Source organism: Myxocyprinus asiaticus, chromosome 32, assembly GCF_019703515.2.
Source record: "Myxocyprinus asiaticus isolate MX2 ecotype Aquarium Trade chromosome 32, UBuf_Myxa_2, whole genome shotgun sequence".
Classification (NCBI taxonomy): domain Eukaryota; kingdom Metazoa; phylum Chordata; class Actinopteri; order Cypriniformes; family Catostomidae; genus Myxocyprinus; species Myxocyprinus asiaticus.
The window spans coordinates 21,329,099-21,354,453 of NC_059375.1; the positions used below are offsets into that span (position 1 = coordinate 21,329,099).

Consider the following 25,355-nt stretch of genomic DNA (forward strand, 5'->3'; position numbering starts at 1 on the left):
CTTTAGAAATGGCTTTATAACCTTTTCCAGACTGATAGATCTCAATTACTTTCTTTCTCATTTGTTCCTGAATTTCTTTGGATCTCGGCATGATGTCTAGCTTTTGAAGATCTTTTGGTCTACTTCACATTGTCAGGCAGGTCCTATTTAAGTGATTTCTTGATTGAGAACAGGTGTGGCAGTAATCAGGCCTGGGTGTGGCTAGAGAAACTGAACTCAGGTGTGATAAATCACAGTTAAGTTATGTTTTAACAGGTGGGGCAAACACTTTTTCACACAGGGCCATGTAGTTTTGGATTTTGTTTTCCCTTAATAATAACATCCTTCATTTAAAAACTGCATTTTGTGTTTACTTGTGTTATCTTTGACTAATATTTAAACTTGTTTGATGATCTGAAACATTTAAGTGTGACAAACATGCAAAAAAATAAGAAATCAGGAAGGGGGCAAACACTTTTTCACACCACTGTATATATATACACACACACACCCTCATGTTCTTTGTACCTTGGTCGATTCTTGTTTGTATAGAGTGTTAGTTGCCTGCATACTGCTAAGTTTTTGTTACCTTTGTAGGTTTACCTCATTTGTTGTATCCTCTTCTTTTGTTCAAATTAAAGTTCTGCATTTGGATCCTCTCTCTGGCCTCATCCCTACAACCTGACAGATATGGAACCAGTGGAATGTCTCATGAAAATGTGCCATGAGGTGGAAATAATACACCCTTACAAAAATATTACTTTAATAATCTTTGTGATTTAAATGCATTTTCTTTTGATGACAGTGATTGTTAGAATCTAATTACCATGGTTTTACTGTAGGAGCAATAAATGTAGTACATAATGCTAGAAAATAATACACTTTTCCTGTGTAAACGCATAGCTGGCTTCAGCCCTACACGAAAGAATGTCTATTTAATCCCCCTCCAAGCAGTAATCACATTTCAACTACCGCTAAACTTCGTCCGTGATCGTTGTTAAACATTGCCATCTATAGGACACAGCTGAAAGTTTCTTATTTCATTAACGCGAAATCAGTATATGCAGTGTCTATAGAAAGTCATCATACCTTGTCAATATCCTTTTAATTTGTCACATTACACCCTGGAAATTTAATTAAATTCCATCTAACCTTTTTCAGCTATATTTACACATTTTAATCTTCAACATCAATGTGAAAACATGTAAAAAAAAAAAAAAAAAAAATTATATATATATATATACATACACACACGTCTATGGCAGAAATAGTAAAAGTAGTACTGGTGTATGCCATTCCGAACTCAGCCCTAGTACAATACCTGGTTTGGATACCATTACAAACAGGTGCAACCAATCACCTTTCAGATCACATACCTGGCTAAATGGCCACCACCTGACATCATTTGTAGTGGTTTTTATTATTTCAGAATAAAACCGGCTGTTCCATGAGGATTCCATTCCCTCGTAGTGCATGGTAATGAATTCAAGAATTCACCATGGTTGGAAAGGTCCTTTCAAAAAGGCTCTGTGATAAAATTGTGGAAAGGCACAGGTTTGGAGAAGGTTAAAAAAAAAAAAAAAGTTTTCAAATGCTTTAACTTTCTCTTTGAGTGCCATCCTGAGCATTAAGAGGTTGAAAGTGCATGGCACCACTAAAACCTTGCCTAGAACATGCCATCCCTCCAAACTGGATGACCGTGCCAGGAGGATTTTGACCAGGGAAGCTATCAAGGGGTCAAAGGCAATTTTGAAGAATTTACATGCCCTTATAGCTGAGATTTATCGGTCTGTGCATGCGAAAACAATCTCCCAAGCTTTACATAAAGCTGGCCTACGTGGCAGGGTGGAAAAAAAGAACTCTTATGAAAAAGTGTCACACTAAGTCTCATTTGCACTTTGTGAAATAAAACAACAAAAAACAGAATCAGATGAGTTATGGCAGGTTTTATGGTCAGATGAGACAAAAATGTAACTTTTTGGACTGAACTCCAAGCGCTATATTTGGAGAAAACCAAACACAGCACACCACCCAGAACATACCATACCTACTGTGAAGCATAGTGATGGCACCATTATATTGTGGAGGTGTATCTCTCCAGCAGGGACTGGGCAATTGGTCAGGATTGCAGGGAAAATGGATGCTGCCATGTACACCCACATTCTTGAGGAAAATATGTGGCCCTCTACTTGACAACTGAAGATGGGCAGGTGGTGCACCTTTCAGCATGACAATGACCCTAAACACTATTCCAAAGGGGTATGATGATTTTCTATACACACTGTATCTTTGCCCTCTTGGAGCAATAAAAGAGTGACAGCCGAGACTTTTCATTTACCAATGCATTTATTTGTATACAACAAAATTTCAAATAAGCAATTCCATTCCTATTATTACCCCATGTAAATATTAATTTCAGTATTGGTGTATGCTTTGCAAATGTTAAAACACTGTAAATAATTGTTTAAGAGCTGAAAAAGCTGTTGCACCATCATCATCATCAAGGTAATATTGCTTTCCTAAATGGTCAAGGCAAGTCAGGACCCAGCAGTGAGCTAAAGCAAAAAACATTTCAAAACACTATGAAAATACACCAGTTGGCAAAGAAAATGATGGTCCCATTTCAAGAGAAATATAAAACTCCTGAGAAACAGGGCATTGTAGTTACGTGGTTAACACTCTGTCCAGTCATTCATAAAGCACATGCAACAACTCGGGTGTGCCGATGCAGCTACTTTAATACTGGTCTATTGATACTATTGCCTTGCACTGAGTATGTATTGTTTTGCATTTTTACATACTTAAAAACATTGACATTTTAAATGAGGATGTAATCTGCAGCATTAGGTCACAGCAAACTTAACATGCCCTGATTACACCAAGACACAAAACAAAAACCTACCATTAAACTCTGAATGAAAACAGCTGTATTGTTTTGCACCTACAGAATGAAGCCACAAAAGGTGAACATAATTTAGGTCAGAACAAGGTCTGATGTCATTCTATACATGCTAAATGTCTGGTTAGTGTTTGACTGTTCCTCACTATAACCTGGTCCACACAGTTTATTTCCTGCTGCAGAACAGAACAATCCATGTCAGTACACCTGCAACCATACCTCTTCCATAATATCCCAATCTAACGTAATGGTGATAACATCACAGAAATGCAGAAATTAAGAGTAAACTCCAGCAGCTTTAGAGTCTGAGCACAGTGAGTGTGTCAAAGGAGGGATACAGTGAGAGAAGCCTGGCAGTGCTGAAAAACAATAAGCCAACACGCTTCAACACCATACACCCCTTCACGATTCACTTTGTGTAAATGTCCAAATCCCCCTCCAACCCTTGAGGAATGGAAGGATGACATGTATGTATACCCCTGAGCCGTTTCCTCTAAATTGCCCCTTCCCTCCCTCCCTCCCCAGAAAAGCCCTGTCCTGCAGGATGGTGGCTGGGCTAGCGTTTTGACTTTGTATCTTCTGCGTCTTTTTCTGAAAAAGATTAGAAAAAGGCTTGTTCACAATCAAGCAGCCATTACCAGTGTAATTAATACATAGTTAGAGTTAACTGGCATAATCAGTCTTATTTTAAAGTGATAAAACATTCCTAACAACATGTACACATTGAATCAAATAGGAAACTATATAATTTCTACACTGGACGCGAGCAGCACGAATGTCAAAAATCATAATTAGACACAGTCTACACTTGAAATTCCCCATTTCTATTTTTGACGTGCTACAGAGCGATTTCAGCCTTTTAATTTCCTAGATCATCTGAAATAAAATTAGTCTACTTAAATATCATATACAGAATAAAATGCATAGCTGTCTATAGTATTCACATCTGTTTAAATAACTCCCAATACATCAAAACCAACTCATGATTGTTCTGGCCTCCGATCTAGTAATTTAAACATACACAGTGGCAGCAGTACTAACATGATAATTCTACATTATGTAAATGTTTATAATAATGAAGTCCCGTTGGTGATACTGGATACAAAATTAGTAGGGGTGTAACGGTTTATCGTGGCACTATACACTGCGGTTCAAAAATCATTGAGATGGGAAGCTTTTTTTCTTTAAAAAAATTTTTAAAAAAAAACAAAAAAAATTTTTATATATATATATATTTTAGTGTCTGTTCTTTCCAATATGCGCAACATCCTACGACTCATACAACTTATTTTCATGTCTGTAATTGGCGTAACATGGCATAATTGTTAAGATCATAAGGCCCATTACACCTATATTTTACACTTATTCCCCATATTAAAAATATAACCTTTTGAAATAAACTGATTAACATTGTACTAAGATTGAAGCGGGTTCTGACAACCTTATTATTGGTATACTACCTTCATTATTAAGAAATAAAATACAGCAATAGACTTCCAGCCTTGAAGCAAATTACAAGGACAAATCAGAGTACACATGAATGCAAGGATGGAGTGGAGAGAAATACTATCAAGGAAGAATATGAGGATGGAGTTGAAGGAAATATATTAGATGGGGAGACCAATAACATAAGATTAAGAACCTAAAATTTGAACAAAAGATAGGAACTGCTTAAATAAGTAATTATATATTAAATAATTATGATTATTTCTCTTTGACTTTTCTGATTAATTGGTTAAATAGAAACATAATTAGCAATTATACTGCCCTTCAAAAGGCAAAATTGACTGAAATCAGATCTTTTAGACTATGATCTGTCCTGTGACAGATGAGTTTAGCTCATATGCTAAAATTCAGAGAAAACTTGATGCGAAAATGCAGTAACTACAAAATCCACATCAAAATAATTTGATGGATAGACGGATGAATGGAAATTAAATGCCATGTCAGCACCAACGGTTATTTTCATGGCAAATTTAGTTTAATGCATAATTACAAAAAACAACAAACTTTCACAGCACTGTAAAAAGATGTAAATCAAAGACATGTAAGACGCAAGGTGAAGACAGCATCTCTCAGCGATACCGAACGTACAACAGGGGAAACAGAAGCACGTGTCCTGCAAAACACTGTATCTAGCCATTGCCGTGAACGGTACCATCAACTAATATCGGCAGGTATAGTGCTTTACAATTCAAGTCCAGTATTTCGCGAACACCAGCAGCGTGATTTAGGGGAGCTGAGGTGGAGGGAGATATTTGTTGAGCAGGAAGAGGGTGCCTGTGGTACATTAACATAAGCCACATAGTCACTGCTAGAGACACCACCAGGCTTTTTTTTGTGCCCAACATGTGTAATATTTAAGCAAAAACACATGCGTCCATTTAAATCAAGCTTTTATTTTGTCGTTTGTGTGTGTTTTTGACTGTAGTCTCTCACCTCCACAAAAGCAGTTTGCTCCATGGCCCAGTGTGATTATTAATCCCCGTAAAGCTTTGATTTAATTAAATACATCTGTATATGCTGCACACTTCAGAGTGCCCTGTCTGTCATTTCACACGCAAGACTGCACGTGATGATCATGATGGTGTTTTCAGTGTATAAGCGGCCATCTCTACACATTCATTTTGAAGCGCACGTCACTTGCAGATTATTTATTTATTCAATTAAATCAGAGACTTTAGTTTATCACACTAGGAAATATCATAATACTAATTTGATTAATTGTACATTCAAACATTAATTTTCATCCAAATACGTCATATTCCATGACATTCTGCGTTTTATTGCTAAAGCCATTTTTATGACTAGATACTGCGACTTACGAATACTACATGTGGTAACTGCAGTATAAGCTGACTCTGATCGTTGAATTATTGAAAATTAATTTACATCCTGAGGTATTAAGGCAGAATTACCATGCTACCAACCCAGCGTGAATTATTTATTTATTTTTTAATAAATAAAAAATAAATAAATAAAAAAAAAAAAAAATCAGTGGTCCGACTGTCATTATCTAAAGTTTATAACTCATGAGGGTCAAAAAAGGTGAGATAATTACTGATCCACAGAGGTTTTCCAGGGTTATTTTTTAAAGAATAAGCTAAAAACACCAACTTAAGCTATTTTAATGATTCAAGTATAGAAAATGATCTGCACAATTGTGTACAATTAGCTGCAAAAATAAAGACTATTTTAGTGTGGCTTGCTTCTGTTTCACAAATTTGTTCAGTTTCATTTATTGATTAGTTTAATGACCACTTCTGGAGATGCCACTGGGTGATGACAAATGTGCGTCTTATGTGCAGTGAGTGAGTCACTGAATCGTTTTGAGATGTTTACGACCGAAATCTGCCAAGAGAAACTTTATAGTATATAAGCAATATAAGAACAAAGAAGATCTATCATTTATGTTCAGTTTGTGAACTGCCGGGCATGACTTTTCATCCAAAAAGACAGCAATAATTGTCTAATAATAGGTGAATAATGAGTACCAATAACATCCATACCTTCTCCTTTATTAAAATTTGCATGTCAAAACTACTGACTTCAGTAGAATGGTTAAGCATTATAAGAACAAAGCAGATCTACTGTATCATTTTCCTACAGTATTTAAACTGCTGGGCATGACTTTTATCAGAAAAGACAACAATAGCCTAAAAGTTTTTGAGTTTCAATAATGTCCTTTCGTCATTGAAAAGCGCATTTCACGAGTTGAGTCAAGGTGTCAGCACTCCGTTCAACGCCAGCGTCAAGCGCCGCATTGCCTAATAATGCATTATTCCATTCAGCAGTTTTTATGCAATATCCCAAAATGTGCATAAAAAAAACATTGATCGAAACATAGCTAGTGAGTAAGCAGCTTACATAATTCTGCTTACTGAAAATACGGAATTATTAGGCAATATCTCCATTTGGTCTCACCATTGACCTGTTCTGGGCTGATTTTTAGTCCCGGTACATCTCTGATGGATCATTTAACACTTTTAAGAACAGCACTTTAAGCTACATTTTAAAGGAAAGGAACTGTTTTGCATATGTCTTTAAAGTAATAATAAAAAAAACTTTTAATCTTAACTTTTCTTTGATTCAAGCTTAAAGAATCGTGAACCAAACCGTGAGATGCGTGAATCGTTACACCCCTATAAATTTGTTGTCCATTTTACAGTTACTGAAGTCTAGCGTGAGCTTAAAGTTGATTGGTCCATGTTTGTGATTACTAGTGAAGATTGAGATGATGTGCAGCTATGACACTTCATTGTAGACAGCCTTAAGCTACAGTGACGCATCATCGATCTCTTGAAAAATAAAAAACAATAAAAAAAATAAAAGGGGGGGGGGTCACCTTTTCTTAGCTCATCTCTCTTTTTTGCAGCGTCCTCCCTCTGCTTTTTGATAATGGCCAATCTGGCAAGATCAGCCCTGGCTTGATCAGTCTTCCCCTCCAGATGCAGCTTCATGTAGCGCTCCTTAGCTTTCTGCTTTTCAATCTCTTCCCTACAGAGAGAAACGCATGTATATAAACCCGAGAAACAAAGACACAAAATCAATGACATAATCTAAAATTATCTTCAAGTTTATATGACTTCACGTTAATAATCTGAGGTTATTATGCTGCCCCACATACCTTTCCCGACGAGAGAGCTCTTTGGGTGCACTGACATCAACTTCAGTGACCTTCTTGCTCTTCTGGGAGACCCGATTCGGATTCTCAATTTCAATTAATCCCTCCACACCTTTCCTTTTTGGCTGCTTTAAGAGAAGAAAATGTAACTCATCAAAATAGTGAGAGTTTGAAATAGCATGTTATATAAGACAGTATTCCTCTCACCCCTTGTAGAACCTTCACCATCATATTAAATCAGTTATTAGAACATTTCTTTTGCTGTATTCGAATTTAATTAGAACCTCATACTTCATCGTCACTGCTGCTCTCCTCTTCAGATCCGGATGCACTTTCACGTTCAACCCCATCATTTGCTTCCTACAACCCAGACAAAAGAAAGGAATCGCACTTCAGAGAAGAACTTTTCATTATGCAAAGTAAACTAAACCACCTAAGGTAGGGAGTTCATATATATGTTGAATTTGCCATTATTGCCATTTCAGTTTAATCAATATGTTTCTCTTTAGGTATATACATTTAACATTACTCAATTATTAGGTAGAAAAAAAAAAATGCTGTCAACATAGTACAAAGTAAGCTAAATATTTTCCAGATAATTAGAGATGCACCGATATGACCATTTTAACTAAATTTAACTAAAAATTATAGTCAGATTCCGATATTTTGCTATTTGCTCATCTTTTGTCAACTGATCACTGTTTTGCTTAGGAATTATGCTTTAAAATGTACATAGAACAACAAATGAATTTTATTGTTCCAACAATACATAATTTGCATTGAACATGGATTGAATCTGTTGAACACATGACAAGACAATTTAAGAGAGTAATGAAAAAGTGTACCATGACGATTCATGTGAGAAAGTTTTTTTTTTTTTTTTTTCACTTCTGTTTGTGCAGTTCTAAAGAATTAAATCCACATTTAACATATTATGATATAACACCGCAAATTCAGATTATGAATTATTTTTGACATGATTGACTTTTTTGGATTTCATTTATTTTGGTAGGTATTTCTTTATATTACACAGAGAAATGTTTAAAAAGTCAATACAATGCAATACATTTACATAATTAATTGAAAATAAACTATCAATTTTTCATATCAGCATTTTCATGCTCATGCAATCATAAGCATAAAAACTCTGAAAAAAAAAAACTTTGGTTGATATTGGCGGTTTAAATCAATGGTTATAGCCAGTGTTTTTAATTTGGTCAATAATTGTCCAATACATTGGTGCATCCCAACAGATAATATTTTAATTTATTTTGACTTTGGTATAATAACAATGTAAAAGCGTACTATTTAAATCGTCTTTATAAGATCACACAAAAAAAAAAAATTTTACGCAAGTTGGTTGTGATAATTTGGGGTCCTTGGCATCAAAAGGTTTGAAACCCCCTGACTGAAGGCACCAGTACACTCACCAGTTCCCTCTGAGCTTTCATCTGTCGGTCAATTTCTTCGGGATTGCTGAACTGCTTTCCGCGGCCCTTGTGGCTCTTTTTGCCTGAGATGTGGTGGACAACGTAAAATGAACACACACAATAAACTTTAGAAATATTGTTAAAGTCGACGAAGCCTTTTAACCTGCTAATTACATAACTGAACAGTAAGAGTCTACAGTAAAAGCAGAGAAATTACTCGACAGTCAAATGTGGCGGCACTGGTCAAGCATAGCACGAGCTCGCACTAGCTTCCACGCTTCAGTAACAATGTATCTATTAAAGAGACAATGTGGCTACTAAAAGATATCATTGAGTGCCTGGAAATCACGTCAATTTATATGTCCTAATAAACTATGAAAGTTGTTTATTTATCTGGTGAATCTGACGGGATGATGGTAAAGGTTGATTAGCACGCGCCAGCCGCGCGATACTCACCTCCTCGCGGCATTGTGGTAACTGAGACGATGAAAAACCTCGAAGGAAACGGATAATTTCTGGTCGTAAAATCGAAGATATCAGTATGGAATGAATATCTGTTTGGTGTTCTGTCAACTTCTAAAAACTGAGCTTTTTTAATGTGAAAAATATGAAGCAACGCTGTCAGCTCAGTTTAATCCCGTTGAAAGCAGTACTTTACAGCTTCCTGTGAATGACGTCACAAGACTTTATGAGCTAAAACAGAGATCTTTTATACTGAATTTTTTACTTCCGCAGTTCTGCCATAGGAGAGAACGTGACGGTCAACTATCGTGTTACGACAGTAAATCACCGTTTACGGATACCATGCAAATGAGCGGGGACAGTCGTAAACTGACACATAGCTATCGCAAAATTACCCGTGACTTCTCTTATAAAACAGCAATTTTATCATAGTAAACTCCACACATAGTTCACTCAAAAAGGATTGTTTACATTGAAGATAAGCAAAATTGCGGTCAATTAACTAAGTAATGAGCTGTTTCCTCACAAAAGCAGTTTATTCAAGAAACTAAAGCATCTCCTCCATTAACATCCATTAAAATAGAACGGCCTCTGGTCTCCTCTCCAGTGTACTGCCGCGTTACGCTATGTTTTGCTAACATTGAAGGTACCACCTTGGGAAAAATGCAGCCAATCGCATTTACAGTTGATTAGCAAATGCTGGTTTGACCAATCAAAATTAGAACTTGTTTTTACGACAGAGACAGCAAGCCAGTGTTGTGTGCTGTAATATTAATATATTTTATTAGGTTTCTCATATCGTAGACCAATTTATTTAGTGTATTCACAAATAGACTGTATTCTATATAAAACATATGCATAAATCTAATATAACGTGACTTTTGCAGTATACAAATAGATAGTTTAGATCTTAGTAATTTCGAAAGTGCTTTTGGTATGAGTATGGCATTATTTTGTGTAATTCTAGAGAGTTTTATCATATGAGGCACTAACGTTAATAATACAAATAATTAAACAAACCACATGTAAAGGTGCACTCAGTAAGTTTAGTCTTTGTGTCATCTTAGACTTACACTGACACCTAGCGGCTTGGTTGCAGCATCATTTCAAAATTAATAGTTTTCCGTTTCAGATGCCATTGTAGAAATGTACTTTTTGACAGTCAGCCATGATTATATTAAATACACAAATGAAAGTTTCCAATAACAGGGCAGTTACTGAGACAAAGTGAGTAGTATTCAGCTGGTCATGTGATCCTAATGTAACTGTAGCCAGCTGGTAGGTAGCTGTGCAGTGTGTATATCTCACTCCCCTGGCCTCAAGATGCACACTAGCGACTAATGCTATAGAGGTTGTAGCCTTTAGCCTCTTCGTTAGTGCACCCACTTCTCATGACAGAGACACCGGTTCGAATCGCGCTCAGAACGGGTTAAGCAGTATAGGTTACATTAACATGGCAGCCCCCATGTAGAATAAAATAGCTTTTATAAGGTTACTGATGTGAGTGGTTATAATTTTATGCATACATTGCAAAATTACAATTGATTTCTTTAAATCTTATTTAATTGTCGAGTGCATCTTTAACTGAGCATAAATTTCACACTCTAACAAAGGAACTCTCTCCACTCTTTATCTTTTACACTTGATCTGTTTCATGATTAACATGATCATTTGCCACTTCAGCATGATGTATCTGAGATGAGTCTTTGCTTTTCTTTTGCTTAATGCAGCAGAATGATGCAAGAGCAAGAACTATTCCAGCAGTGATCAGTTCTCCGCCAGCCATGTAAAAAATCAGTTCTTAGGTCTTGTAAGCAACCATGAAAAAACCTGTAGAGAAAAAGAACACAAAGGAAAACTATTATTAATTTTACATTAATAATTTTACATTTATGTTAACTTCCATACCAGCAGAGGGAGGTCCAATCAGCACAGCCACTGCCTCAATGAGGAGCACAAGGCCAAGTGCACTGGAAAAAAACGCTTTTCCCCACAATACCCATCAGCACTTCAAATTGCAAAGTACCCTCCATGCCACACGAGAGCCCCAAGAACACACAGAAGATAACTAACCCCATTTAATCTGTGCTTGTGGCTGAACAAACTAAAATATCTGTTAGGCCACTGAAGAGCAAGGCCAGGCTGAAGAAATAAGGTATCTTGGGTTGTATCCATTTTAAACCAGCCAAAATGCCTCATGTGGGATGAGCAAAGATGTCAATAAATTCTATAATAGGTAACAGAAAGGCAGCATCCTGGTCAGGCACTGCTTGATCCTTAGGATAGCTGACTAAGAGAATAGTTGGAACAGGCCAAGGACAACTATACATTTTGCAATGATATAGATAATTGCCTCTGTCACAAAGTACACTAAAGTCCAAAAGCTTCTTTTTCCTTGGCTTTTTGGCATTATGATGTTCACTAATGTTTCTCATTTGTCCAGCCTCAGAAGGCAGCATTTCTTTGAGCTCTTGGGAGTAGGTCTCTCCTTTGGCTATCGTTTTCCTTTGTTTACATTTCAGGGGTCTCATAACAGCTCCGCAGGTGCAACAGTTCAGCTGAAGACCACCTATGATGAGAAAGCCTCCTCTCCATCCATAACATTTCAGCAGCACTTGCCCTAATGGAGAAAGAGCTGACAAATACTTGGCTTCCTGCTGCAGCAAGTCCATTGGCCAGTGGTCTGCTTTTGTCAAAATAAGACCTCAGCATAATCAATGATGGTTGGAAGTTCAAGGCCAGACCAAGACCTTTCAAGAGGGAAAAGCATAGTCTGTTTTGTCATTTTCTTGTGATGCTGTTTATTATTTTTCATAAAATCGAAGCAACTACATTAACATTTAATCTTGCAGATGTTAGCATTTTTGTGTTTATAGCTTGTATAGCAATATCAGTACATACAGTATATGTCTTTTAATCACCTATGATGACAACATGCAGTGAGGTAAAGCTGAATAATGTTAGTAGTAAAAGAGTCACCTATCATTCCTCCTGAGGCTAGCAATCCACCATCTAGCATGACTGGGTGGCATCCAAACTTATTAAAAATGATGCTGGAGACTGGACCTGAATTAAATTATGTTATTTGATCTTTTCTATGCTAAATGGAAATGAAGGCTGGTATCCACATTTTAATGTTTAAGGCTTTGAAAAATCTGATGGCAATCAATTTACTGTGTCTTACCTGAGCTATAGAGCATGGCTAACATGATGGATGAAATCCAGGCATTGTCACTGTATCCACAAAGTTCCACATCAGTTCTTTGAAATAAACACTAACAGCTTTCGGGAAGGCATACGAGATGCCAGTGATGACAAACCCACCCAGCAGAACAGCCCAGCCACCATCTGGGGGACGTACTGTCTCTCTCTCCTCTACATTAATTCCCATAGTGGCTTATGATGATGTTAGGCCAGCAAATACTTCTGCTGGCCTATGCTTATACTTATACTATGTGGAATCAAAACACACTTTCTTAGAGGAAAGCTGGATGACAAATATCTTAAAGGAATATTTAAGATATTTGTTTAATATTCTGGGTTCAATACAAGTTAAGTTCAATCGACAGCATTTGTGGCATAATGTTGATTACCACAAAAAATATTTTTTATTTTAATTTTATTTGTCCCTCCTTTTCTTTACAATGGAAGTGAATGGGGCCAATTTTTGGAGGGTTTAAAGGCAGAAATAGAAAGCTTATTATTTAATAAAAGCACTTAAATCAATATTTTTTTTAAACTCATGTTATTTGAGCTGTAAAGTTGTTTAAATTGTCAATTGTCAGTCATTTTATGGTTTGTTGACATTGTCATGGCAACAAATTTGTAAAATTGGCTAAAATGTTATTAAAAAAAAAAAAGTTTGTAAGTGATTTTATCACACTAAAATCACGCTAACACAAATATTTTTTTACGTCTTACGACTATACTTTTGAAACAGAGTGTATTTTATGATTTCGTGATTTTTACGATCATGATTTCAAGCTCGATTACACTTCCCACTGCTTGACTCATGCCCAGAGCGCTCGATGGCACAACAGGAAGTGTAATTGGGCTTGAAATCATGAACTCCAAGGAGACTGCTGGCAAGATGTACAGTGAAAAAGGAGTTATATTTTAGTCTGTTCTCACCCAAAACCAACTGGATCGCTTCAGAAGACATTGATTAAAACCACTGGAGTGTTATGGATTACTTTTATGTGTTCCTTTATGTGCTTTTTGGAGCTTCAAATGCCTGATCACCATTCACTTGCATTTAATGGACCTACAGAGCTGAGATATTCTTCTAAAAATCTTAGTTTGTGTTCAGCAGAAGAAATAAAGTGATACACATCTGGGATGGCATGAGGATGAGTAAATGATGAGAGAACTTTCATTTTTGGGTGAACTTTTCCTTTAACGTGCACTCAAAAAATCTCTCTTTTGCTGAACTTAATTAAATCATGGACAGTGGTTCCATGTGTTTGAAATAAGTTTTCTTAACTTAAAATTACTATGTAATCTCAACACTTCTTGTAGAAAGAACCTAGCTGAATTGGGTAAACCCAACAAAATTAGATGTGTCAATGTAAATCTCTTATTTTTTTATGTGCTAAATAGTGAAAGCAATTGTTAGCATGCTTAATACATGCTGGTTGTAAGTATGCTACGGTTAGCACAGCAATTGCTCAAAGCAGGTAGCAGTCAATTCCACGTGCGACATATACCTGTCCTCATCGTAAGCTCAAGCTCCACTCTTCACTATAATGGTAACCCCCAAAACTCCAACACAACAGAAACTTTTCTAAATTTCAACATACCATTACATTAAACACTGAGAAGTATCTACCTTTATACTCATCTTGTACAAAACACATAAAATAACACTTAATTTTAACATTTACTCTCACTATTGAGTCCCATGTAAAGCATGCTGGAAAAAAGGAAATCCCCTGTCCAGTTTCATCAAAGCTACATTAACACCACAAAAAGTATTCATGTAATCCCAACGCAAATGAATTAAATAAACTTCCATTTTTCAAATGTAAATGGATATACAGTAACACAATGAAAGCAAGTTGTCAGAACATGTTCTAGAATTGTTTTGCTTTAGTTCATTTTAATTATGTACGTTGAACATGCAGAAAAAAAAGAAAGTTAGCACTTAAACGCAAAAAATGCTATTTTTACTGCCAGGAAGAACATTCATAGGACAGCTAACTCTTTAAGTGATTGTCACTCTACTTTTATATTTCATCCCAGTGTACTAACCCTGTTTTAAAGACCAACTGAACAAGCATGCAATTTCCATGGTGGTCTAAGCTGTTTAGTGCTGGTCATGCTGGTGGACCAACATAGCCATGCTTTTCACCAGCAAAATCTAGCTGGTGAAGATGGTTGACCAACTACAGTCTATAGCAGGGGTCGCAACCTTTTTGACAGTACCATTGGATGTGCCGCGAAATCCTAAAACTTTATTTCCAGGATTAATTTATATTTTGAATAGACTTCAAAATATTTTTGAACCACACAATGTGGGTTTATTTTTTCTCTTCTCTTTTAATGGTTTAATGTAATTTTGAGTGTAACTATGGTTTAAGGAGGGTGTACCTGTATGCCAGGTTGGAAATCTCAAGAATTAATAGTGGTGTTTTCTTTACTAAATCACGTGCTGTTCTGAAAGCAAAAAGAAACAAATGAAACACAGAATATAGGCTGTCATCTGCACAGCCTGACCGAATCAAAGCAGCGTGTTTACTCACGCGATTAACTGAAAGTGAAGCTCTGCCAGCTTGTGATGCGTGAATGGTTTGCCCGCGCTGCACAAGTCTGTTAGGTATAATGCAGTCACATTTTAACTTTTTGTTTAGCCTCCCATTCAGCTCATGAAAACACGGTCTGATCATGAGGAAGGATTATCAAGATGTAGATTGGAATGCAGGTGCAGAATTTATATAAATAGTCTACTTCTCTCTCGCCATTGCTGGCGTGCCAGTGATTACCCCTCCAGGTGCCAATGCTAGCAGGCGTGCCATAGGTTGCTGATCCCTGGTCTATAGTTAAGAAGCCTGGTGGAGACACCAGCATCCAAAATACAACATAAGATGGTGACCAGCAATGCTTGTCTTTTCAGCAGGGAATTTGTTAGTTTACTTTAGATATGAAGTGCTACTATTATGTATATAATGTATCATATTGAGCAAACTGATCATCTTGTATCTATACTAATCGAAACACACGTTTTTAAAAGTTTTATAGGCCATAAAATCAAATGACTAGTTACAACTGACTTAACTATGCTATCACTGTTCTCAAGTGGTAAGTCACTCGTAACACCTCGTATTTTATACTTGCATGTTGCATCATAAAGAAAAATATATAGAATGGAATGACTGATTTAAAAAGGATGCATTGTTTGTACAATAAGTAAGGAACTCGTTCAGGGTGTGGATAAAATTCTGTGGGGTTGTTTGTTTTCCTTTTAAAAGGTTCTGTTATGCATAATTTGTGCATCACTGTAATATAAACTGATTCAGAATGCCTGGTAACCAGAAGTCTGAGCAATCTAGATTCCACTAGGGACTTTTAAAGGAAGCCTGTTTATTTGTGTAGTTAAACTTGAACTGATTTTCCTTAATTGTTATCTTACATGTATTTTTCCCTGAGAAATATAATGTGAATCCCTGATAGTTGTTGTTAGTCATAACCATAATACTATGTTGTTTTTTACTCTACTTCTTTGCCTGAAATAGTATCCAGCCAATGTGTAGTGCTGCACAAACCTATTAATTTCATATTATTTTCCATAACTATGCAGTGTTTTACTGTATCTCTAGAATTAGTCTGGAAGTTTCTTGTTATGCAAAAGCTTTGCACAGACTCTAAATGAAATATCTGTATATTACTATTTATGATGCCACTCAAACGAGTGGTAAGGGAAAGTGGACAAAAGTCCTGATGCTCCTCAATTACCTAGAACAAAAATCTTCATAGATATGAATGAAATATCAGGACATCTACTTGAGTGCAATTTTAAATATTTTTTACACCACTCAAAATACAAATAAATGTCTTACCTGTCTTGTGACATGACACAGAAACCCCCTTCAAGAAGCTGTAGAGGGCTACATGGCCTTCTTTGTATACAGACACATAATGTACTCCCAAGTCTGTTTTCAACCAAGCCCCATTGCACTGTGCATTTTGAAGGATAATGTACTAAATAAACCTTCTGGTACACCTCGTTCCTTTTCTCAGCTCTCCTACTAATAACCTTTAATGCCCATTCAAGTCCGAAGAGACAGAGTTTAAGTGTTAATGTCATTGTTTTCACTATTGCAGCTTGCTCTTCTCCCGTTTGTAAATGTAATACAGTTGTAGACCCTGGGACATTTTCATCTTTGTTATATTTACATTGCATTTGGTCGCGACTTGCAAGTGGACGCTTCCCCAATCATCGTCCTCAAACCATGAGGATATAACTTCATATATACAACTATTAAACCAGTTATTTTCTGTACTGGAATCTGGGATGGATATGTTTCTTCATTTGAATATTTTAAATGGATCTTGTATCATACATGGAGATTATAAAAAGTACATGAAAGCAATGTGATCATTGTCATCGCAAACACTCTGTATATTCTTTACTCTGAATATGTTTTTTGTGACATACTGTATACCCCTATCTTGATCTAATGCTCTTTAATGTGTAAATGTACTCTTGTTTGTACTATATTCTTGCATTCCTCCAATAAAAAAAGTTACTTATTCTGTGAAGTGTTCCCTGCTAACACACATCCTGTTTAAAATAATAAAACATGACACAGTTTTTCTTTACTTCATCCCTGAGTAATGATTGTACAATGAGGTAGGTCTGTTTAGATTAAGTATTTGAGATAAACTGTACATAAAATAGTCCATAATATTTCCTGCTGTGGGCACTGTCATTGAAACAGACTGCAGCGGAAGTTGTTTTGCGTTACTAAGTGAAGCTTCTGCTCTGTGAATGTGGAAGTGTGATAAAGGCCTCTTGAACAACGCATCATCCAAAAACATTACACTGCTGAATATACTGGCGTTTTGTAGAGAAAACTAATATGATATGTGTTCTTTTATTGAATTAGAAATAAGGAAATATGCAATGTCTGTTTAACTGAGATGTACTTGGGGGAGTTATATTATATGAAAAGTGTAATGGAATACTGTACTATTTGCAAATAACACTGCAGCAGAAAAAAAAACAGTACAAATTCTACAATAAAATGGTTTAATGTCAATTTACTAGTAAATAAAACAAAAACAAAAAAATGTGCCTTACATTCTATAACATTTCAATTATCGATTTATTTTTTACTCAAACCGATCAATTTGCTTCTGAAGACATTAATTGATCGACTGGAGTCGTGTGGATTACTTTTATGCTGCCTATATATGCCGTTTGGACCGTCAAACAGCCAGCAGCCTGATGGCAGCTTTTTACTTGCATTGTAATGATAAACAGAGCTGAAATGTGCTTATAAAAATCTTCACTTCGGTTCTGCTGAAGAAGCAAAGTCATACACGTCTAGGATGGCTTGAAGGTAAGTAAATCATGAGAGAATTTTCATTTTGGGGTGAACTATCCCTTTAAGGTGAATTAAACGACATGTAGAAAACAGAAAAATATTTTGAAGTTTATGCAAAGACTATCTGACATGACATCAAACTAAATGTATTTGTTTATTCATACAATTGGCAATAAGACATTAAATAACATTCAAACAGAAAATATGTGGTATAAAAGTGATATAAAAAGCAATCACATTTTTGAAAAATTAAGCAATTGTTTAAAATGTAACTGATATTTAAATAGGGTCTTAAAATAATTATATTAACTCAGAATGCACACACACTTTAAAAAACAAGACTTCAAAAGTGTTCATCAGTGAGGCCTTTTTTTTCTTCCATCACTTCTTTCTTCTAGAGTTATTCTTTATATCTTCAAGTTCCTTCTGTATTACATGTGTTTCTGCTGTTGATTCTGAAAGCTGAAAAAAAAAAAGTTGAACTACTTTATGCACGAGAATTTTGCTAACACATAATTTTTCAGTGTATATGTTCTAACCCTGTATATATTAAACTATATAAATTACAAAAAGCTACAACTTGTTAATTTTAAAATTAGGAACATCTGTCAAAATCTGTAAATCTAGTATTAGAACAAAAGATGAAAATGTAACATTCTTTAAAGGAATATTCCAGGTTCAAAAAATTAAACTCAATCGACAGAATTTGTGCCATAATGTTGATTGCCAAAAAAACAATTATTTCGACTCATCCCTTTTTTTCTTAAAAAAAATAAAAGAAATAAATAAAAGAAATCGAGGAACAGTGAGGTACTTACACTGAAAGTGAATGTGAAGCTTATAGTTTTATAAAAGCACTTACATTAATTCTTCTGTTAAAACTTCTGTCAACAAAAAACAAAAAAACATTGTGGACATACTTGGGTACCACGTTCATCTGTACAAACAATAGTATGCAAGTATAAACACCATGGGACCACGCAGCCATCATACCACTGAGGAAGGAGACGCATTCTGTCTCCTAAAGATGAACGTAGTTTGGTGCAAAAAGTGCAAATCAATCCCAGAACAACAGCAAAGGACACTGTGAAGATGCTGGAGGAAACAGGTAGACAAGTATCTATATCCACAGTAAAACGAGTCCTATATTGACATAACCTGAAAGGCTGCTCAGCAAGGAAGAGGCCACTGCTCCAAAACCACCATAAAAAAAGCCAGACTACAGTTTGCAAGTGCACATGGGGACAAACATCTTATTTTTGGGGAAATGCCCTCTGGTCTGATGAAAAAAACATTGAACTGTTTGGCCATAATGTCCATCGTTATGTTTGGAGGAAAAAGGGTGAGGCTTGCAAGCCGAAGAACATCATCCCAAACGTGAAGCATGGGGGTGGCAGCATCATATTGTGGGGGTGCTTTGCTGCAGGAGGGACTGGTGCACTTCACAAAATAGATGGAATCATGAGGAAGGAAAATTAAGTGGATATATTGAAGCAACATCTCAAGACAACAGCAAGAAAGTTAAAGCTCGGTCACAAATGGGTCTTCCAAATGGACAATGACCCCAAGCATACCTCCAGAGTTGTGGCAAAATGGCTGAAGGACAACAAAGTCAAGGTATTGGAGTGGCCAACACAAAGTCCTAATGTCAAAACTGAAAAAGCATGTGCGAGCAAGGAGGCCTACAAACCTGACTCAGTTACACCAGTTCTGTCTGGAGGAATGGGCCAAAATTCCTGCAATTTATTGTGAGAAGCTTGAGGAAGGATACCCAAAACATTTGACCCAAGTTAAACAATTTAAAGGCAATGCTACCAAATATTAACAACGTGTATGTAAACTTCTGACCCACTGGGAATGTGGTGAAATAAATAAAATCTGAAATAAATAAAATCTGAAATAAATCATTCTCTCTACTATTATTCTGACATTTCACATTCTTAAAATAAAGTAGTGATCCTAACTGACCTAAAACAGGGAATGTTTTCTACAATTAAATGTCAGGAATTTTGGAAAAACTGAGTTTAAATGTATTTGGCTAAGGTGTATGTAAACTTCTGACTTCAGCTGTATTTCTAAAGTTGTTGTGGCCTTGAGCAGTATTCATCTGACACTCACCATATCAAGCAGAACCTCAATCTTTATCTTAAGAAGATTATTCTCCTCCTCTAACTGTAGATTCCTCTTCTTCAATCGCTGTACCTCTTTTCCTGATACGTTACCTGCTGACTCTGATTAACAAAGACATTCATTGATTTCTCACATAGGCTGCTCATTAAATAGTAAAATTAAATTGATCTTTTATTGTAAGAGGATGATGACATACCTGTGATCCACTGACCATCTTCAAATTTCAAGCTCTGACCGCCAATATTCATTACTGGAGCTCCATACTCCAGACCTAATTCTATCTCCCGTGTAGACCGATCCAACTGATAAAAAAAAGATATATATAAAGTGATTTGTACAATGGGTGAATTAATCAAATAAAGAATAAATATAGTCTTCAAGTCAAAGTCATCTTACCAACAGAAACTTTATGTGCACTTACTGTATGTAGATTGGAAAGGGATGCAGACTTCCGAGGAGGTGTTTTCTTGGGACTGAATGTGTTTCCAAACAAGGGCATTTTGGAGCAAATAGTTCTGACTTTCCAATCTGCATTAACACAAACACACATCTCTGTTCAAGGATTAGAATATGAGCATGTTACTATTAAACACTGTAACTAACGTGTAGAAAGCAAGGGCGTAGCCAGTAAATTACTTTTAGGTGGGCCTCAATAAAAATAGTTGGGCCAAGTTTTCATCTCAATTTTTTTTAAACCAAATTTTACTTAACAACAGAGAAGAGGCACATTCAAACAGTTCTTTCACACTTTCAGAAATCAGAATTTATGCTTTTTTACACTATTTTATAAATATATATTTGGAGTCAAAGAAAAACCTCTAATATTCTGGGTGGGCCAGGGTCTAATGCGGTGGGCATTACGCCACTGGTAGACAGTGTCCAAATTTGGCTGTAATTACAGATATCCTTGCTGTCACCAAATCAGTTCATGAAATCAGCCCCCAAACAGACTTACGATACTAACCTTGATTTCAAAATGACTTTATACAGATAAGATAATAAAGAGAGGACAACGTTATCTTCTTCACTTGTTAATATAAGCAGGTTACAGATAAGCTACTAGTTATAAAATAAACTCTGTACAGTTGCTTTTGATAGATAAAAAAAAAAAAAAAAAAAAAACGAAACAATTTCTCTTCGTACGTCTTGAACAATAAATACGCACTTACACTGCCGTTAATCTTTGCCTCACGACTGCTTCATCGATGTTCTGTAAAGCCATAAAACGTGTAAACAAACGGCTACTTCCGGGGTAGCCTAGCAACGACGGAAGTTCGGTTTCATTAGTTAAAATAGAGCCCTTTTCTTTTTTCTCTCTTTCTTTTTTTCCCTTCTTTTTTATGCTTTATTGTAACAGTTCACATAACAGAAGAATTGAAAGGGGAAAAAGATAAACAAGCAAATAAACAGAAAAACATAAATAACAATATACATGGGGTATTAGAACATTCAAAAGCTATAGACGCAGCGGTGTCTAATATGGGTAAAGTTCAAGGCTCTCCAACAGTCCAGAGTCTTTGTTCCTTACACCCTCCAAAGTTTCAAGGTACTGATAGACAACTTAAATTGTCTAAAATGTGGGATTTTCTTTGACCATCTACATTTATGGATATAATATTTACTTAAAATAATAAATAGGTTAATGACATAACATATTTTCTTTTCTAAGCGTTTATCATAAAAAAATAAAATAAATAATAATAATAATAAAAAAAACACCTTTAACTTCCACAATAATCTCAGTCCCAGTGATCTCCTTAAAAACATTTCAAAGTTACATCAAAACAATTTAGTACAAATACAAAGATGCACAATACTCTCAATGCTGAAGTTGCAAAACACACGTCAAGACAATATATTTTTTATATCTCCGTATGACCTGATTTACAGGGTAAATGCAATGAATAATTTTAAACGAAACATCCCTTATTTTATTGGTGACACAATATCTCCTAAAGACCATGAAAACGTCCTCCTACTTAATATCTTGAAAACGTGGATTCCAAAAGCTTTTCTGGGGGTATCTTAACTGGCTGGCAAATCTGTCTAAGGAAATTATTGTGGCATTTATTATCAATAATACTCAAACCATTTAATTTCAATTAAAATCAACAGTAGGATTCGAATCTACAGCTTCAGCAAAATGCAACAACTGATGGAGTCCAGATGGAAAAGCATCAAAGCAATTGCGTATTCCTTAGCAGATACTGGAAGTTTATATTTGTTTAAAAATTCAGTGTATGAAAGTAGATAACCATTGGGGTGGAACAATTGTGTCACTAATAAAATGTTATTTTTAAACCAATATTCAAAGAAACAAACAGAGCACTTCTATTAAATTGTCTACAAGCTTAGCGTAAAATAGCACAACGCGGCGGGCGGTACACTGGCGCTGGGACAAGAGGCCGTGAATGGATGTCTATGTAGGAGATGCTTCCGTGTGCTTTTGTGAGGGAAGAGCTCATCAGTTAATGAACCGACCGTCAGTTCGCTAATCTTTAACATGTTTTGCACTAAATAGTCCTTTTGGAATGAACTATGTCTGGAGTTTACTACGATAAAATGGCTGTTTTATAAGAGAAGTCAGGGACAATTTTGCGACAGGTAGGTGTCAGTTTACGGCTCTCCCTATTAACCTGTATGGTATCCGCAAACGGTGATTTTCTTTTCTTTCTTTTTTTTTTCTTTTTTTTTTAAGTAAACAGCAATATTTACAATTGTGTAAATATAACAATAAGTATTATACAATAAGATATGCATTTTACAATATAAATATACAGAAGTATATAAAAAAAGTTAACAGTAACAAAAAAGAAGTGAACAACTGAAAAGAAAAAGCCAGGGATGAACGAAAACTATACATAAAAGTGTCATAAGAAAATGTAAATAAATATATTGTAAAGCTTGCAAATACTCATAGTTTTTAATGCTTTCTTATTGAAAGAGTCTCTAATATTGTTAATGTACATCTTGATTTCATTTAGCAAAACCATAAAGTTGGGTTTTATGCTGATAAATTTAGATTTATGGATATGAAATTTGGCTATGATTATGTTAAGATCAACTAAATGAAAATAAAATTCATCTTCTTATGGATAGTCAGTAAAGCCAAATAGTAAATTTTCCCATAATATTGAGAATGTTCTTGAATATGGAATATTCTCAATAATACATTTCTCCACATGTTGCCACAGTGTAACTGAATAATTGCAATGGCAAAATAAATGTAATGAAGTTTCATGATAAACATTACAAAAACCACAATTTGTATTAATGTCTTTTCTGAACTTTTGTAAATATTGATTAGCTAGAATCTATGTATGAGTTTAAATGATACCTCTCTAACTTTGTTTCTAATATACTTTTGAGGTAGTAACCAAACCATTTTCCAGCATATCGTCTTACCATTTAAACAGGAATTCCAGTATGAAATATATGGTACAGTGATAATTTCTCTTTCAAAAAGATATCGGATAGCTCTATTATTGTTTTTGGTAGTCAATGATAAGCATGTTTTACCAACAAAGGTTTCAAAAACATCAGAAGAGATTAAGTCAATTGAACAATGTTCATAAATACCTTTGAACAACATGTGTGTACCTGAGGGAATAGACCTGATAACAACTGAGTACTCTCTTTGAGTAATAGGTATTTTAAAATGTAAAAGAAATTAAATAAATAAATAATAATCCTTCTGTATTATATGACTGACAAACTACTCGAATGTTATTGTCAAACCAGTAAAAAAAAAGAAAAAAGAGAGATTTATGTTTATACAATATATGTCGATTGTTCCAAATAAAGTAGTGGTGAGGGGGAAAATTATGCTTATGGATCAAAGACCATGACATAAACATTTGTTTATGAAAAGCTGACAATTTTGCTGGAATTTTATCTATATTATAATTACACATTAAGATAAAATGAAGACCACCGAATTGTGAAAAAATGTAATGGGGAATGAAGTTCCAGACAGAATTGGGATTTTTTAGATGGTGCCTAATCCAGTTGATTTTGAATGTGAGTAACACGCTAGTTGACCGTAGCGCTTTTTGCAATGATAGAGGTTTAAAGTATGTAAAAACAAAGGGTGTTTCTCAATTCTAAGAACGCAGAGAAGGGACTTTTGTTCTGATGAAGACCAGTCTTGCCAAGCTACCTTGGAAGAACTAACTCGGAAGGACAAGATGATGTAGAAAGTGTGTTTATGTGCTGCGACCTTCCTGTTGCGCAATTAACCGTCACAGCCAAATACGTATTTTATATGTCTATGGTCACAACACAGTTGAATCCAGTGAGAGAACGATAACTGTCCTTCGTCAGCCACCATAATACTGAGTTTTGCCCATAAATAGAGCAGATGAACCACTTCTTTTTAAATGAATGGGAGAAAGTGGAACGCCCAACCAAGAAGCTCTGGGCGCTCAACGGATGTAGAAAGGAAATCCCGGAAAAACGCGCATGCGTATTAGATATACAAGCCAGAAAAATTACGTTTTTTAGCGTAATATGAGGTAAAGAAGCAGAATTTATGATACCCTTTTTGTCAGAATTTACTGTTGATTTAAAATATTATCTTTGATTGTTATCTTGACCAACCGTTTTTGAGATTTCGGTGTTCCCCCATTCAAGTAGATAAGAGATGCACTGGCATGACTGGAAATAGCCTCCCGGGAGCGTTCCAAAGTCCACAGTAGACTGACTTGCTATAAAGACTGCCACAAATCACAATCCGATGCACCCTCGATTTCAAGGATACATCCGGGCAATTTCCTGCGTTCTAGGTACTTGCGTTCTTTTTTATTTATTTATTTATTTAAAACAATGCAAAAAGTACATACAAGAGTACAAAAAACATGCCAGGGGCTTACAGGGAAAATTACATGAAAAAGAAAAAAAGAAAATAAATAAAAAAGAAAAAAAATACATTAAATTAAATTTTTAAAGCATAGGTATTTGCGTTCTTGAGTATTGGAATGGAACTTCGGCAGTGGATGATGATGTAGAATGAGTCCACGAGAACATAAGAACAAGTCAGTCTACTTGGTGCTCTGGTGAGGCTGGGCAGCTATTTTCTATGTAAACAAGCTGCATGAACGTACAGCTTGTATGTGTTTGAATGGGGAAAGACCGAAATCTACAAAACGGTTAGTCAAGATTACAATCAAGAACATTTTTAAAATCAACAGTAAAATCTGGCAACAATTATATCATAAATTGTGCTTCTTTAGCTCAGAATACACTAAATAAATGCTATTTGCAGACTGGTTTAGCTAATGCGTATG

At 35.5% G+C, this 25,355-nt stretch overlaps 2 protein-coding genes and 1 pseudogene across 7 annotated transcripts; all 3 read right to left on the reverse strand.

Annotated features, from left to right (window-relative positions):
• Nucleotides 1-2,306: 2,306 nt before the first annotated feature.
• On the reverse strand, nucleotides 2,307-9,621 carry LOC127423382 (28 kDa heat- and acid-stable phosphoprotein-like). Of its 2 annotated transcripts, none has more exons than XM_051667635.1 (6): nucleotides 9,389-9,621; nucleotides 8,933-9,015; nucleotides 7,794-7,862; nucleotides 7,506-7,627; nucleotides 7,224-7,375; nucleotides 2,307-3,469 (listed from the first exon to the last, which is right to left on the reverse strand). In XM_051667635.1, the coding sequence occupies exons 1-6, from the start codon at nucleotides 9,399-9,401 to the stop codon at nucleotides 3,435-3,437; spliced, it is 474 nt and encodes a 157-aa protein (XP_051523595.1). In that variant the 5' UTR covers nucleotides 9,402-9,621; the 3' UTR covers nucleotides 2,307-3,434. The 2 variants fall into 2 exon arrangements, with proteins under 2 accessions (XP_051523595.1, XP_051523594.1); XM_051667634.1 differs by having other exon boundaries at nucleotides 7,506-7,630; nucleotides 9,389-9,620.
• A 1,409-nt stretch (nucleotides 9,622-11,030) lies between these two features.
• On the reverse strand, nucleotides 11,031-12,785 carry LOC127423200 (monocarboxylate transporter 3-like; annotated as a pseudogene).
• Nucleotides 12,786-17,644: 4,859 nt separating this feature from the next.
• Nucleotides 17,645-24,822, reverse strand: LOC127423102 (protein chibby homolog 1-like). Of its 5 annotated transcripts, none has more exons than XM_051667151.1 (5): nucleotides 24,670-24,822; nucleotides 20,492-20,598; nucleotides 20,267-20,372; nucleotides 20,059-20,171; nucleotides 17,645-19,035 (listed from the first exon to the last, which is right to left on the reverse strand). In XM_051667151.1, the coding sequence occupies exons 1-5, from the start codon at nucleotides 24,695-24,697 to the stop codon at nucleotides 18,928-18,930; spliced, it is 462 nt and encodes a 153-aa protein (XP_051523111.1). In that variant the 5' UTR covers nucleotides 24,698-24,822; the 3' UTR covers nucleotides 17,645-18,927. The 5 variants fall into 5 exon arrangements, with proteins under 5 accessions (XP_051523111.1, XP_051523113.1, XP_051523115.1 ...); XM_051667153.1 differs by lacking the exon at nucleotides 24,670-24,822 and adding an exon at nucleotides 21,240-21,321; XM_051667155.1 differs by lacking the exon at nucleotides 24,670-24,822 and adding an exon at nucleotides 21,236-21,316.
• Between the last annotated feature and the right edge of the window lie 533 nt (nucleotides 24,823-25,355).